This window comes from Exophiala bonariae (assembly GCF_035927105.1).
Source record: "Exophiala bonariae strain CCFEE 5792 chromosome Unknown scaffold_1, whole genome shotgun sequence".
Lineage (NCBI taxonomy): Eukaryota > Fungi > Ascomycota > Eurotiomycetes > Chaetothyriales > Herpotrichiellaceae > Exophiala > Exophiala bonariae.
In genome coordinates, this window is record NW_027042476.1 from 1,511,493 (window position 1) to 1,527,612 (window position 16,120).

The following is a 16,120-nucleotide window of genomic DNA, read 5'->3' on the forward strand; positions in this document are numbered from 1 at the left end:
ATAATAATGCAAGTGAGATACCTCATAATTGTTCGTACTTATTACCAGTTTGCGTAAATTCGAATGTTTCTCCAAACAGCTGGCCTTGCATGAGATATACAAATCCGAATAAATTGGAACGAGAGTTTCGAGAGCGAGAGAGATTTGCATCTCGCCTGAGCCTGTCCGTTCTGGACATGATCAAGCCCCGGGGGGAGTTCATCCATGGTGCAGACTTCAGTGGAAGCTAACACGCTACTTAGAAACTAGCAGTCTTTAGTGGCGTGGATCATGGTTTGGAGGGCCCGGGATTGGACTTTCAGGCATGGGCTCTGCCTCTCCCAGTGGGTGGGCACCCTCTGATTCAGTGATTCTCCCGGGCAGTCGGGGAGGAGAAAGACCCGCTGCAAGCCTCTGGTTCTGCCAATCACACTCTAGCCATGCAACTCGGTGGGCGAGCAGTTCAGTTCTCTGTGTCCAGTCTACTTAAGGTAGGCACTGCCACTATTCCCCTTTCTGACTCTTTCCTTTCCTCTCTCGTCCACTGTCCACATCTTTCCTCTCTCGAGTCTCTTGCCTTTCACGTTCAGGCTTCTGTCCCGTGCAACCACCAATATCAATCGCCTCCCTTCTGTAAGAGGTTACAACCTGAAGGAACTTCCAAAGTCCCTTTGTGGTTTTTTTCGAAAAAGCTTGAACTGGTGTGGTCGACTCCCGACTCCCGTCCACCTACGAGTACCACTTCCACAAAAAGGTACGTGTGTCAAACTGTTCTTGTTCTGGCATTGGTGTCTTGTCCATTCCCCTTCCATCCAAATGCGAACATCATCTTTTTCAACCTTGCCCCATCGAGAGACGACCAGTATCCAACGCGTCGCGTCGAATACCATCAGGACCTGGCTTTTCTGTTCAACTGCACAAGACGCACGAGAATATGTACTTGTATATTCCATCTCGACAATCCCAAATTACTCAACGGCTCCACCACTGTTACCTGCAGCACCTCTCTGGCCGGACCCCGGAAGCTCAAGAATCAATGCACGGCTGCTCTGCACGTTCCAACCAGCACCACTGCAACGAAAGAACCCTGGCCGCCAAGCCTAACGTCCAGCCCCCTCTGGTTGATGCACCTGCTCTTTCCTCCAATGCAACCCACTGGAAGTCACGCTGCCCATTGAGGTTCCCTCCTTCCCTGGTCCCCACCCTCTCTCTCACTCTGCATCCTCAAGGCTCTCCTTCACCGATTGGCACTTGCCCCTCGACCACACCCTCCCACTGTTCTTGCCCGCCTTGCCGAATGCCCACTGCCCTCTGCTCTCATTCTTTCTCTATTCATTTCAACACCAAACCCTTTTCTACTCAATTCAGCCCATACAGAAAGTGGTTACCTCCTTCTATACCCAAAACCCACTTCTTATTCCCCTTTCAGTTTGATTGTCGCACATCCTTCAATCCACAAAGCTTGAGTCTTCAACACGTACCTGTCATTCCCCCGGATTGACCTAGTCCTCTTTCTGCCTGTGCCTACATCCGCACCTCTCACTTGTCCGCGTACGTTGCAGTGACATACTTCACCATCCAATCCATAACTTCACCTACACGAAGTGTTCACAAACATTCCTACTGCCTCCACGATATCCACTGCCTCGCCTCAACTGGTTTCTTGCTCTTGCTGACTCAATTCTTACAGAGCCTTGACCAACATCATCAGCTGCTCCACGTGGCTGTAGCCTTTCTGACCAACAACTCTTAAGGTTCGTATCCCATCACCGATTTCCTCTTTCGTCTATTGACTCTTGCTTCTTTGGGCAGATCCTGTCATATTTGATTCGTTGCACGAGTGCTCCAACATGGCCGACATCACCGATCCCTCAGCTGGCCTTGACCATCCTTCTCCCGGCGACGATCTGACTGGCAATGGTGTCGATTCTCGAGGCACAAAGAGACAGCGAACATCGATGGCGGGAGATGACGACGACGATGATGACGAGAAGGGTGGACGTGAGCGCAGAAAGATTGAGATCAAGTTCATTCAAGACAAATCCCGTCGTCACATCACCTTCTCGAAACGAAAAGCTGGTATCATGAAGAAGGTCGGTCAAGTCCAGGACGCTTTTTGCCCAATCGTCCCAGACTCTAACTTTTGTCCTAGGCTTATGAACTCTCTGTTCTTACTGGCACACAGGTGCTTCTCCTAGTCGTCTCCGAAACTGGTCTGGTCTACACATTCACCACTCCCAAGCTGCAACCACTTGTCACCAAGGCTGAGGGCAAAAACCTGATTCAAGTATGCAATGCCTGCCCCGACCCATGTTCCTAAATTAACCTTTGCTAGGCATGCTTGAATGCACCCGAACCTTCCGGTAACGAAAATGGTGTTGATGCCGCCGATGATGTTGCATCACCTGATGATGTGCCCCCAATGCCCCCAACTGCTGCTGGAATGCCCCGAGCTGCTCCCCATGGTGGCTACATGACTCAAGAACAACAACAGCAAGCAATGTATTACCAGTTGCAACAACAACAAAACCAGGGCGGTCAATACGCAGGTATGCCACAGATGCCCCAGCATCAACGCGCATAATCCACCCTAGCTTCCTCACATAACGATACCCACAATTCGCGGTTGCTCTCAATCGAATCGTATGCAACACTTCGACAGTGACACAAGCCATCGTCGCAAGTCTGGTGAGAATCGATCCGAGTCATAACTCTACACCATCTACCAGATGTACCTCTTCTCCAATCAACTGGCGTTTTCAAGTATTTCATGAATCATCAGCCCGGGGTTCTCTATCAATTTCAGAAGTGGGAGTGTACATTCCAGATCCAGGTCCACATCATTACCTAAGTCTGTGTATGACTCAATTCATTGGAGTCGTAGGAAACTTATGGGGCACGGACGGCTAGATGGGAGGGCAAGTGGGTGCTATTTTATGATTAGGACCTGCTTCTCTCGTCAAGCACAGAAAATGTCAAGTTGATTCTTCACAATTGTTCGACTACTCTGCCAATAATGAAAACTCTATCGAAACCCATCATACTCAATTCTTGAACTCGATTCTTCCGGTCCTTCAGGCCATCTTGCATTCGTGCTCTACAATTTGCTTCCTACCCATGTCGGTTGTCTCTTTTCCACAAATGCTCGAACGCCTTCATGCAAATTCTCTCCCTCGTTTAATCTCCTTCCCCAGACTTCCACGATGTTTGTGCTTGCATGTTCTGCAGATCCATCTTCCCATCCGAGGATGATGCCAGCCCGACTAACGATCACGCTATCAGGAGAATTGCTTGCAATCTGTTCTGCATACTCCAAAGCCTTTTGAACAACGGGCCGGGAAAGCACATGTGCATCAGCCGGTGCATCATCAGTCACGGCATTGACAAACCCCCACTCCTTCATCTCCCTCGCGGCGACCGGCCTGCCAGTCAGAGCGAGCTCCATTGCTCGAGGTCTTCCCAAAGTCCTAGCAATCCTAGGCAATGCACCAGCGATGGCGACCGTGCCACGCTTAACTTCGGGAAGACAGAATTGCGCACTCTTCGCAGCCACGACCAAGTCCATATTCGCCACCATCTCCAATCCGGCACCAAACGCCAGTCCATTGATCGCGCCGATCAGCGGCTTCTTGCCACTCCGGCGACTGACGGCTCCGAAGCCGCTGGCTGGTAAGGTACTTTCCCCGCCAGTTGTCTTGGCCGCAGTGCGTGCATTGCTCTCGTTCCACTCTTTCAGATCGGCGCCGGCACAGAACGCTCGCCCTGCGCCTGTCATGATTGCGCATCGCAGCCCGGGCTCGTTGTCATACCAGGCCAGCAGCCTGTCGAGAGACCAATGTACCGGGGTAGACAGGGAATTCAACGACTTGGGGTTGTCGAGGACGATGAGGAGTATTTGCGAAGTAGGGAACAGAATCTTCGTCGAGAGTAACTCCGGTGGAGGTGTCTTGAACGATGTGGTCGTCGACATGCTGAAGGTTCTGATCACCCTTTCTGGTACTCACTTCTTCCTCTCAAGAATTCCACGTTTTTGCTTCTGATGATAGAATCGTTCCTACTCATTCGCGTCAGGCAGTGCAGAATAATTGGAGTCGAGGGCACCATGACGGCCAATTTAGGAAAGCTCCCTGAATATAAATACAGACTTCGCGTGATTACTTATCCAGGCATATTGCAGGTCACCGCATGAAGGTCTCCTCAAATTCAGACCAACTTCTCAAAAGCTTTCACCTACCATTGAAGCGGGTCACTGACCATGACCATTGAGTCTAACCGCTACCATTATCCATTACCGAGGTCATAAGGCTCCACAAATTCAGGAGATGATTAATCTTTTCAATTTCATCACAGGAGGTGTACTTCTGCAGAGATCTTATGCTGTCCTTTTGACGACATGTTTTGCAGAAGCGGCCGAGGTGGGCAGCTTAATCAAGTTGTTGAAGTCGGTCGCGAGCCTCAGGCTCGACTTCTCTGGAGAGTGTGGATATACCTGGGGACGGAGGACAACTAGCTCCGATGTTCAGGGAACTGGTCAGTTTTAAGTATGATTGAGGAATATTTCTAAGCAGGTAAATGGTGGAGTATCTCTTTTCCGGACAATCATCACGAGGTTTTCATTATCTCCGCCATCATGTTGGGATCGATTGTGAACGCGAGAACTTGAACAAAGTTCAATCGCGCCAACTCTGAAGTCACTAAATACCCCGCTTAGTCATAGTGTCATCAAAGGCGTATATACGCGGAGTGTCGATCAGATCATGATGAAGCTATAGGTCGACAGCCCGGCAGGAATAAATAGCCCTGACCGGACGTCTATCCATTGTGGAGTTAATGAAAGGACCATTGGACTGCAAGGAAACATCTGAGTTTGAAGTCTCCCGAGACTACACCCGAGCTATTAAAAAGAAGCAAAGTCAACAAGCACTTCTTCATCATGTCCTCCGGCGGCTTTGAAACGCTGCCGAACGGTGCGTCTAGCACCATCAAGCCATGGAGAGTGGATATCCCGCAGGAGAGTCTCGATGAGCTGAACGTCCTACTCAAACGGACGCCCCTCGCACCACCAACGTACGAGAACTCTCTTCCAGACGCCGAGGACAGACATCTAGGCGTGAGACGAGACTGGCTCACCGCAGCCAAAAAGCATTGGGAAGACGGCGGGTTCGACTGGAGGAAAAAGGAAGAATACATCAACACGTTCCCACACTTCAAAGCGCAGATCCACGACGACGCTCTGTCAAGCGACTTCGACATCCACTTCGTGGCACTGTTCTCCAAGCGCAGCGATGCTATCCCAATCGTGTTCGTGCACGGCTGGCCCGGCAGCTTCCTGGAATTCCTGCCTATGCTCGAACTGCTCCGCTCCCGATACAAGACCGCGGACGAGCTCCCTTACCACCTCATCGTCCCCAGCCTGCCTGGCTACACGTTCTCCTCAGCACCACCACTCGACAAGAACTTCACCATCGACGACGCGGCGCGGCTCTTCGACCGCCTGATCGTTCACGACCTCGGTCTCTCGGCATACGTCGCGCAAGGCGGGGACGTGGGCGGGCGAGTCGCACGCAGCCTGGCAAGCCAGTACGAGCACTGCAAAGCGGCGCACCTCAACACGGCCCCCATGCCCGCGCCGGACCCGTCGAGGCTGCAAAGCCCCATCAGCGCGCTGGAGCACGAAGGCATCGAGCGCGGCAACCAGTTCACGCAGACGGGCAGCGCGTACGCGATCGAACACGCCACGCGCCCGAGCACCATCGGGTTCGTGCTGTCGAGCAGCCCAGTCGCACTGCTCGCGTGGATCGGCGAGAAATTCAGGGACTGGACTGACGCCGACCCGCCCCTCGACACCATCCTCGAGTCCGTCGCCCTGTACTGGCTCACCAACTGCGCCGCCACCAGTCTCTGGTCGTACCGCCAGGTCTTCGGGCCGGACGCACAGACGCATTCGTCCGAGAAGTGGTACATTGGCAAGCCCTTTGGTTTCTCGTGGTTCAAGAAGGAAATCTCACCCGTGCCCAAGGCTTGGGTCGAGCTTACGGGGAACTTGGTCTTTCATCGCCAGCATGACAAGGGTGGTCATTTCGCGGCCCTGGAGCACCCGCAGGTCTTGTGGGACGATGTCGAGCAGTTTCTGGCCCAGGTACGCGGCCAGTGTGGGTTTTGAGTGGTTGGAAGTCAATGGTAAACAGCCAAGTGGTTTTCAAATGAAGTCTTAACTGGCGAGTATCGTATGTCTAATCGGTGTTGTATTACCGATCCCGCTTGAAGTTTATTGGTGGGCATACCGATTCGTGTTCGATCACAAATCTCGACTCTTGATTCTCAAGTCGAAAGTGGTGAAAACAATCGATGTGGAGTGATTGATTAGAGCCAAGACTGTTAGTATACAAGTGTCAGTAATATAATACGTGATCAAGGGATGATGCGAACTGGAAGGGATGGTAAGAGACAGAAGTGAAAACAAGCAAAAGAAGTGAGGTTGACACGATATTTGATTATTCATGTCTATTGGCTTTTGAACTCCTTGAACCAAGCCCATTGATCACAATATGATGAGATGCCACCAGCATCCATATCTATCAAAGCCCTCAGGCAATCACAAGAAGCTAGAAGTTGTTGTGTGATGGTAAGAGCTAGAAATCCGGTTTATAGCGGTCCCATCTTCCTCGTAAAATCATCACCCAGGGTCATCGTCTCATGACGGTCATGTGTGCATGTTGTCAAAACATTCGCAGATCACTTCTTCTCGCCCTGGACGAGCTTGACCTTTTCGAGAATCTTTGGGTAGAGAGGATGATCCTTCTCCAGGCCGGTGAGTTTGGTGGTAGCTTCATCGGCAGAAAGGGTGCTCAGGATCTCTGCAAGCTCCTTGCTCTCGTCATCACCTTCAACGTTTTGGAAGCGAAGAGCGTACTCGACACCGCGGACCAGAGCAGTGACGTCATAGCCACGTTCGGCGAGCTGAGCAGCAGGACCAATGAATCGCTCCTTGCGACCAAGTTTGCGGAGGGGAGCACGGCCGACACGAACGGGAACATCCTCAAGATGGGGGTTGGAGATACGGGCGATGATGGTATCAACATACTTCTGTTGTTCTTCAGGGGTGATGCCATGCTTTCCACTGATCAGATGAGCAGTCTCCTCGAGAGCCTCATGGACTTCCTGTCGGATCTCCTTGTCGGCCATAGCCTCATGAATGGTCTTGATACCCTTCTGATAGGCGAAGTAGGCAGCAGTAGCGTGGCTGGTGTTGACGGTGAAGAGCTTACGCTCAATGTATGGCTCAAGGTCATCGACCCAGTGGATGCCCTTGACGTTGGGATGACCAGACTTGAAGCCGCTGGTCTCGACACACCATTCGTAGAAAGATTCAATGACAACGTCGAGGTTGGCATCGGCAGGTTGGGTAGGGACAATTCTGTCAATAGCGGAATTGCCAAATTCAGCTTTGCTGCCAAGATCTTTGAGGATCTCAGGCTTCAAGTTCTTGGGGTCGGTGATGAGGGCTTTGAGGGCATCAGTTGCGTTGATCATGTTCTCACAGGCAATGACTGCAAGAGGCTTTGAGGCAGTGCGTGCAGAGATACCATCGGCGATAGGCTTGGCGATGAACTTGAGGACATTGGGGCCAACAGCGCAGGTGACAATGTCTGCGTTGGCAATCTGTTCAATGACATCGTCCATGTTGTACTTTGAGTTGATGGCACGATAATTGGTGATGGTCTTGCTCTTTTCTCCATCTTCACCAACTTCAGTGATCTTGTAGGACTTGGTGGCATTGATGCGGTCAATCAAGTCGTCAACAACATCGACAAAGACGACGGCGTAGCCTGTCTCGTGAAGAAGCTCGGCGATGAAACCACGGCCAATGTTGCCTCCACCGAAGTGAACAGCGGTGCCAGGCATGGTTGCTATTGAGTCAGATCGACGCGATGAAGAAAGGGAAAGTCACTGACGTCGCGAATGATTAGTGAGATGGACGCGAGAAAGGAGGGAAGAGACATACCGTTGTGATTACTTTGGCTCTTGGAGAGAAGACAACGTCGCGCGAGAGAGATTGCTGAAGAACTTGTGGTGTCACTTGAAGAAGGACAGCTGTGAGAATAAAGAAGTTTTTGAAGACTGGAAGACAAGTGAAAAGCTAGTGAGAAGGAAATATTTATGGGAAGTCGGTCAACAAAAAGCCGTAGTGAAGTGGGATGGCGACAGTCACGACCTGTGGCACCTGCACCTGAAAAGTGATGCAAAGTGAGCTTCAGGTTCCTTCCAGTGGTGAAGCAACCCCGCGTGCGTCACTGCGGTGAGACGATAAGTCAACCCCCAGGGCTTTAGGACAGGAGGTAGTGACGTCCCGCCCCTTAGGCTTGATAAGTCCCAACTGACGCCGAAAGGAAAGGGAAGCTTGGGCAGTTCTTGCCGCAAATTCAGCTTCACGATTGGCCTAATTAGACCTCCCTCGTCCCCGTAGTCCCCCCGGCCGCTCTCATCGGGCCACCATTCCACTTTCCGTTGCGCCCAAGCGCTTGGCCACACCTTCGATCTGAAACATCCTGGTCCTTACCTCATTAGCATCAGTAAAACAACCGACCGTCACATGCATCATATACTCGGTAGTAGACAGAAGAGATACATATAATTTTGATATTACCTGAAAGTCTCAGTTGGAGATCCATGATATAGTCAATCCAAGGTTGTTGTTACATTTAGTCATTCGCTTGCTATACTACGCCAATACTTTATCTCGCTTGTCAAGCTGAGCTACCAACAGGTAATACCTCACCCCTCAGATCCTGCCCTTCTCTCCATAGTGGCGATCTTTGCGCCTCCCCCCACAACATTGTGCAATGGACACAATAGCGGCAAGCAGCATCAATGCCGTAGCTGCCCAGGTCATTCCGAGGAACCGTCCTCCTTTATATGCTGCAATACCAATATCATCACCATACTTGTTGATGGTGTTTGTTGCTTTGACAATAATTGCTGTCGCAATGGCAGATGCAATTCCAATGCTGAGAAAAGCAAGCTAAGAAAAAACACACAAGTTATTAGCGTCAATCCCTCGTCTCGATTCGGATTGAAAAGACTCACAAAATCAATCACGAAATTGACCAAACCAGACAAACGCCCAGAGCTGAAAATGGCCCAGATGGCGGTGAGAATTGCAATTCCTGAAAAAGCAATCCCAATAATGTAGCACACCACCATGGCGTTCGAGGCGATCCGGATAGCACGCTCCGCGTCCTGAATCTCATCAGGCCAGTGGATATCCTCAAGAGTGATCCCACTTGGAAGTGCATCCTCCACAATCTTGGTGGGTTCGAAGTGGAAAAACGTCGTGCGGTTTGAGCATTCCGTGGTGTTCATGCTTGGGTTTTTAACTGTGCTGTTGGGCGAGTAAGAGCCTTGACAAAAATCCATCACGTGGACTCTGAAGAAGTCTGGCAGGTCGAGCGCTTCTGCAATATCAGAAGTAACATCGTTGATGAGATCATTAACCTCCTCCTGCAAGTCGTTGACTAGGTTATCGAAGAATCCTCCATCACCATCCGTGGTGTTGAACAGACTGGTGTGGCCTATCCGCGAGATATTCAGCTGCCAGCTGTCAGTGACGGGTTCATCCAGTTCGAGTACTCTTCCTTACCGTCATCATATCTGAATCTTGGAGGAATGATTTGGTGGATCCTGCGAACAGTGAGAGGATCGATAGGACCAATGCCGCAATGGCACAAGCCAGCGTCAAGAAAGCTGTCAGCCTCATATTGTATATCGATATTTTATATTGTCAATCGAACAATTGATTGGAATACTTTATAACCGACACTAGCAATATGGTGACAAAGCAGTAGTACAGGGAGACAAAATCTGGGGAATGAATCCAGAAAGCCAACGCTTTAAGAATCACGAAGTTGACATGGCCCAAGAGCAAACGCTCGCATGGGCGACTCACCTGTTTTATTTTAGATTTGCGTCAAAACCTGCATTGACAATGTCGTCTGAGATCGATCAGTTGGGCAGACGTAACGGCTGATGGTGAGAACAGGCCTGTTCACGAGGAGCGCCAGGGGTTTGAATGACCGAGGTGGAGGCTGGACTGGTTGGTTTAGATCGAATGAGTCCAAGCGCCGCCTTTGTTTCTTGAGAGAAACTGTGGAAACACAGCCTGGTGGCCGTGGGTGGACAGTGGACACCACTTAGCATTTGATCGTCCGGCGCCACCTCTTCGACTGGAGCTTCCCAAGCTGGCTGATGCCCTATCACCACCAACTGGAATCTCAGCCACACTGGGATCGTCATTCTCCACCAGGCCCGTCTACGTCATCTTATACCACGGGCTTCAATCTCAGCTGGTTCCTGGTGCAACTAACCAAGTTTTTCGACAATGAATGGCTTGAGCCGTTCATCGTCGCTTACAACTTTGGGTATGGTGGAAATTGAAATGATAGTACTCCTTCATGGCACGTGTTTTTCTTCTGCAGGTCAGATGCTAACTTCCGTACGGAGTAAGGCTGGCTCCGTGCAACCAGAGAAGGCAGCAATCAGCTCCACATCACATGCACCGAATACTTGGTTCACAGACCACACAGAGTAAAGAAGTAAACCTCAGTTTCAACGATGTATCTGTGGATACAACAACTATGTCTATTCGTTTGATTGTCCACAGTGTTCCGTATCAACATTCCACACATTCTGGGTAACAATCACGCGGGAATGTCTTTCACCCCTGGTGTAATTCCGACTCATTCAGCCAGTCTGATTTCATGTAGAGGTTCCGGGGTCTCGTGGTGAAACCACATCACAACGAGTGATCTTGTGCCAGAACCTCCTCAACATCGTTAGTGATGATTGGTACATGTGACCGGTGTCTTTTGCTTTTCTCAAAGCCCAGCACAACAAAGGAAGTCAGCATCTGGTTCCAGTCTTCCTAAAAATCTTTTCATTTGGAATCATACAATCCAGCCTTGATTTCAAAAGGTCTCGTGCTTGTAGCCGGTCATAAGCGAGTAGTGATTGACGAAAGCCAGCCTCGACTGTCTTAGCTGTCAATGAATGTGTGGGCCACGTTCAAGGTTGTATCATGGCAGCCTTTCAACCACAATTCCCGAGGGTTAGGAACGTCTGGGCAGGGCATTCAAAGTGTTTTGCTCCATAACCTACTGCCGACTGCCTTTGAAACCCATTTGACATTGCACACGAGTAGATACAAGACCTTGGAGAGGATGATTGAGTGTAAGAACGCCTCGTATCATCATTCCGAAACTCCAGAATCTGGTTGTAGATCTTGAGTATCGCGTCTCAGCTCTTTGATTGCTGTCTTGGTCATGTTTTAACACACGGCATTGTCAAATTCGGTGGGTGGTTCTTACTGCCAGAGCTTCAGGATTGACTCCATTTTCTACTAGCGATACGCAAAGAGACAACTGTGTACGGTCAAGTTGTGTATTCTGGTCCCCGAATTCAGTAGAGCCCGGAGGATTGTGAGAGTGTTCCCATTACCAGCAAGATTGAGATCTCTTCCAAAATGTCAACGACTTCTCTTGCTTTTTCACGCTTGGAATCTGTTGACGGCATGATAGATTTTGGATCAGGCTCGGTCCACGGGTGCAAAACTGATGTTGAAGTCCCACTGCAGCACAATTCGGATTTCCCTGAATGACTTGCTCAATAGAGGAATGCTGGTGGACCAAGTTCAAACGTGGTCGCGGATTCAACTTTCAGGTAGACGCGTTGTGAGCACGCTAGTACCAATACGGCTAGACCATCTTCGAAAGGGACCCGGAGCTTCTCAGCGCAACTCTTGATCTACATCAGATATGTACCTACAAGCACATCTCAGGCTCTTTGACCCAGCGTGCTCCCATGTCTCAATCGCCATTCATTGAGCCATCCAAGAGTTTGCAATGACCGGCACCATGGGTCACGCTGGAGCAGCGCCTTCCGCCATGCCTTACAAATTCATGAACCTACGAAAGATCTCTCGAGTGGACAGTGGAGATTTGATTCAAGAACTGCGCAGATTAGAGCGAAAGACATTTCCTTCGTCAGAAGTCTTCCCATTCGAGCAGAGTATCTTGAGCAGACAAAACACCGAGGTTCTTGTTGGGCTGTCTGATGCGCCAACCCTAGGTAGGCTCGTGGCTTATGCTGTATGTGTAAAATCTAATCATCGATTACTGCTTCATAAAGTATGTGTCTCACCAGCGCATAGACGACAGGGGCTGGGAGCAAGACTTCTGGAAATGCTCGTTCAACAAGCCCGTACATGGTCTTGCCGAGGAATTGACCTCTGGGTCCACCAAGAAAACTATAGCGCCATACGTCTATACACCACTTCTGGATTTCTGGTGCAAGACACAGTTGACGATTACTATGCTCCTGGGCAAACTGGGATTAAAATGTCACACCCTTTGCAGCCCTGAAACGGACTTTTGATACGTACAGGTGGCGCATTCTCTTTGCTCAATTACCCCTTGCAGAGCTCCAGGAATCACAGATGCCAACCCCTGCGAAAGGTCATAAAGTGCGTACAGACGCTGGTCGTGCCTTTAGGCTGCTCTCTAGTGTACTCGTCTCAAAGGTGCTACACCTTCAAATGCATTCACATCAGAGCTTATGAATGCCTCTCAATGAACGCAAGACGCCCTCACTGGGAAGTCTGTTTACTCTCTTGATCAAAGCTGCTTCGTGTGTGCCATATCTATCGTTTCCAATCAGTTTTCAGGTTCCACCTGTGGCATATGCTTCACTTCCATTCGACTTTCAGTTTGCCGCCACAACTTTCACCTCGACTGGTCCTCAAGTCCTCTATGGCTTGTCCAATGGCCCAGAATGGCTAAACCTCGACACTATTGGTCGGCGTCTATACGGAACTCCTCATGCAGACGATGTGGGAGCTACAACATTTCAGCTGACTGCTTCAGATGTTGCAGGAGCTACAACGACCAGCGTTGCCTTAGTCGTACTTGACTCCATGGTCCTGACGCTACGGGAGCCCATCACGGCATACCTGGCTGAACCTAGGCCGGCTTCATCATCGCCTCATTCGCTGTTCCTACGCCCGGCGCAGCCCTTTACATTCAAGTTTGATCGCAGCTTGTTTGGTGGTTCGAATGCTGATACCGAATATTACGCGATCTCGGAAGACAATTCTCCGCTCCCTTCATGGCTACAATTCGATGTCACAGAGCTCCTGTTCTCAGGTGATAGCCCTCCGTTGCGCTCGAAGACGGCGCCTGCACAAAGATATGGATTTCGGCTGATTGCATCCAATATCGCGGGCTTCGCTGAGGCGATTGCTAAGTTCGATGTAATCATCGATCTTCACATCCTGGCCTTTACGAACCCTTCTTACACTATCACGCTGACTGCGGGCGAGCCTTTGGACACTATACCCCTTCGAGATCTGTTGATGCTGGACGATCGGCCTATCTCAGATGATGAAATTGCGAGAGTTGTCATAGACGGACCACCCTGGGTCGAATTGAATGCGAGTGAAATGTCACTAAGTGGCTACCCCAAGTCACAAACCAATACGATCATTACAATTTCCGTGACAGATGTGTTTCGGAACAGTGCTAATGCAACATGGTCGCTTGATTTTGAGGAATCGCCCATTGTATCTTTAGGTGTTGTTGCAGATATCGAGGTCTCGGCAGGACAGCATCTTCAATACACTTTTGATATCCCACCAAAATTCTCGTCGATGCAAATAGACCTTGACCATGAAGATGGATTGAGTTGGCTCAAGTATAATGCAACAAACATGACCATATATGGCGATATACCTTCATCCTCACCAACCAACGTTTGGAATGTCTCAATCTCCTTCCAAAATGCAACAGTAAGTGCCACAGGTGTTGTCATCCTACGTGTGACAACGAGCATTAGACCGACTACAACAACCTCAACAGTGGACGAGACAAATACACCCAGTGGTCCGAGTACTTCTCTTGGAGCTACTATAACATCAAAGGTGACCCCAAATCGGCAAGCTTCGGATAGCGACTGGAACCCTGTCCTTCTCGCTGTCTGTTTGTCTGTTGTTGGATTCATCGTCGTGTGTTTGATCTTTCTCCTTGTGTTGTACCGCCATCAAAAAAGACGGAAGGATAAGGACAATACTGTAGACAACGCAACTCCTTCCCGACCGACATCGCCAAATGAAAACGGGACTAACGGGTTACAACCATTATCACTCTTATCGCTCACGTCGACCATTGAGCACCCGGAACCTGTGAGGAGTAACCTTCCCCTTAGACCACCGAGGATTGATCTTGCGTGGTCGAATGATTCTTTGCAAAAAGCAAAGTCAAGAATATCAGGCTCAAGATCTTCTGAGCAGCAGAGAATGTCTAGACTGTTTAACGTGGATTCAAATGCGGCAGGTCCGAAAGCTCCGCAAGCGTCAACGCAGGTAAGGAACGCGAGGAGTAGAGGAGGTAGTTCGCTGGGGGAATGGCAGCCATTTCCGTTGCAGGACAGTCTCCTGGCCTCTTCAATGAATCAGCCGATCGCTTCCACCAGCCTGAGCTGCATAAGAGGCGCAAGGAGAAGCTTGCAAAGCCCACCAAAACGCGGATCGATAGGACTTCCAGACAGGAGAAGTGGTGCAGGACATGGTTCTGGTATCATAAGCGACACTGGGATGGAACATGAGTGGGGAGACCCATTGACACCGTGTCCTGTGAATGGAAAACATCGCAGTACAGTGGCTCTTGAATCATTCCCTCTCCCACCTTCGGAGCCAGCAAGTGCTACAGCAAGATCTATTTCACCTTTCGGGGTACTCTTTGAGTCGATTGAGGGATCGTTGAGTTTTGAGGCAGAGCGTCAGAAGTGGCATACAGAGCGTGCTAGAGCCCGCTTAGAAGGAGCAGCCCGGTTCTCAAATCGGGGCTCTTCAAGGTTGATTTCCGCCTCGCGATACAACAATCACGAGAAGAGCAAGCTGGGGATCTCAACACTTTCGGGTGGGAGCGCTATGGAGCACCACCATGAAGTCCGCGATCAACTAGAATCCAGGGAGCATTCATGGTCAAAATGGTCAGGAACTGGTCCAGCAGCTCAAGACCTAGAACTGATGCGCAGTCCGCTTGGAAACACTGAAGCAAGCATGATTAATAGAAAGAGAGGCGGTAGCACCGCAAGCAGCAGACAATTTGACTCCGTCGCCTCCTCAGGCAGTTTATGGGAAGATGAAAGTCCTTCCAAAGCACCAGAAATCACGGGCGCACGTTTGCCATTCAGTCCGTTGACACAGTCACAAGAGAACATGAGCGGAGGCGATACGGAGGCTTCCTTGAGACAAGAGCGAGTGGCAGACAAGCGAAAGCCGGTGAATGTGGAAAATCGTGGGTTGAGAAGGGTTCAAAGCAGCCAACAGGGTAGTCTTAGTAGTCTACGGTATGTTTGAAATATATAATGGGACGGTTGGAAAGAATGAAGTTTCTGCAGTAAGTATCTGGCTTGGTGTTATGATAGAAAGATGCTAATTCATGTTAGAAGCCTTATGGCATATGAGGTAGACAGCGACAGGTATTCGACAGGATTGCATTTTGAGATGAATAATCATTTGATCAAGTCGCACAAAGGGATTCTTAGTATTGTAGTCGCCGTAATATCGCTCATTTACTTGGACACTATTTCTGTGGTGGCACGGGGAAGGTCTAGTTAAGTGGTGGGGGGCCCTTCGGGTGTGAGATAAGCGGATGTTAGGTGGGTGATCGAGTCTTCTGGGGGCTCGGGGTCAAATATGAATGCCTGAAGGCTTAGCGAGTGGTTGGCTTGGCAGCGAAACCTCACCGTTGCGTAGCAGCCAGCTTACCTGCAACTTAAGTGAATGATGCTGCGGGCTGGAGTGAGGCGGGACCGATTTTCAAGGTCGTCATTTTATCGCACCCAGAACCATCCAAAGCCTACGACACCCACCTCTTCCAACTTACATCTTTAATCCCTGCACGCGACAACTCGACTTTTCTCATTATTCTTGTCCTGCACTCAATTCTATCTCACCGTCCACCAGTGCTGAAGTGAACCCGTCGCGACCTCACTTCAGTCGATCTGGGCTGTCTCGCCCTCCTTTCTCCCCCCATTGAAATCTGCACTCCCTATCCCCGCCTCTTTTTCGAAGCTTATGACAACGCGC

At 50.1% G+C, this 16,120-nt stretch overlaps 7 protein-coding genes across 7 annotated transcripts; 4 read left to right on the top strand and 3 right to left on the bottom strand.

Moving 5' to 3' along the window:
- Window positions 1-1,829: 1,829 nt before the first annotated feature.
- Window positions 1,830-2,563, top strand: MCM1 (transcription factor of the MADS box; the record flags this gene model as incomplete). Its single annotated transcript, XM_064844167.1, has 3 exons — window positions 1,830-2,072; window positions 2,132-2,266; window positions 2,315-2,563. The coding sequence occupies 3 exons, from the start codon at window positions 1,830-1,832 to the stop codon at window positions 2,561-2,563; spliced, it is 627 nt and encodes a 208-aa protein (XP_064712027.1).
- Window positions 2,564-3,076: 513 nt separating this feature from the next.
- Window positions 3,077-3,949, bottom strand: LTR84_000538 (uncharacterized protein; the record flags this gene model as incomplete). The annotated part of the gene is made up of 1 exon (XM_064844168.1): window positions 3,077-3,949. One exon carries the CDS (start codon window positions 3,947-3,949, stop codon window positions 3,077-3,079), a length of 873 nt encoding a protein of 290 aa, XP_064712028.1.
- Window positions 3,950-4,912: 963 nt separating this feature from the next.
- On the top strand, window positions 4,913-6,142 carry LTR84_000539 (uncharacterized protein; the record flags this gene model as incomplete). The annotated part of the gene is made up of 1 exon (XM_064844169.1): window positions 4,913-6,142. The coding sequence occupies one exon, from the start codon at window positions 4,913-4,915 to the stop codon at window positions 6,140-6,142; it is 1,230 nt and encodes a 409-aa protein (XP_064712029.1).
- A 572-nt stretch (window positions 6,143-6,714) lies between these two features.
- LTR84_000540 (uncharacterized protein) lies at window positions 6,715-7,884 on the bottom strand (the record flags this gene model as incomplete). The annotated part of the gene is made up of 1 exon (XM_064844170.1): window positions 6,715-7,884. The coding sequence occupies one exon, from the start codon at window positions 7,882-7,884 to the stop codon at window positions 6,715-6,717; it is 1,170 nt and encodes a 389-aa protein (XP_064712030.1).
- Window positions 7,885-8,761: 877 nt separating this feature from the next.
- Window positions 8,762-9,736, bottom strand: LTR84_000541 (uncharacterized protein; the record flags this gene model as incomplete). Its single annotated transcript, XM_064844171.1, has 3 exons — window positions 8,762-9,001; window positions 9,067-9,570; window positions 9,620-9,736. 3 exons carry the CDS (start codon window positions 9,734-9,736, stop codon window positions 8,762-8,764), a joined length of 861 nt encoding a protein of 286 aa, XP_064712031.1.
- A 2,152-nt stretch (window positions 9,737-11,888) lies between these two features.
- On the top strand, window positions 11,889-12,408 carry LTR84_000542 (uncharacterized protein; the record flags this gene model as incomplete). Its single annotated transcript, XM_064844172.1, has 2 exons — window positions 11,889-12,102; window positions 12,185-12,408. 2 exons carry the CDS (start codon window positions 11,889-11,891, stop codon window positions 12,406-12,408), a joined length of 438 nt encoding a protein of 145 aa, XP_064712032.1.
- A 184-nt stretch (window positions 12,409-12,592) lies between these two features.
- Window positions 12,593-15,388, top strand: LTR84_000543 (uncharacterized protein; the record flags this gene model as incomplete). The annotated part of the gene is made up of 1 exon (XM_064844173.1): window positions 12,593-15,388. One exon carries the CDS (start codon window positions 12,593-12,595, stop codon window positions 15,386-15,388), a length of 2,796 nt encoding a protein of 931 aa, XP_064712033.1.
- Between the last annotated feature and the right edge of the window lie 732 nt (window positions 15,389-16,120).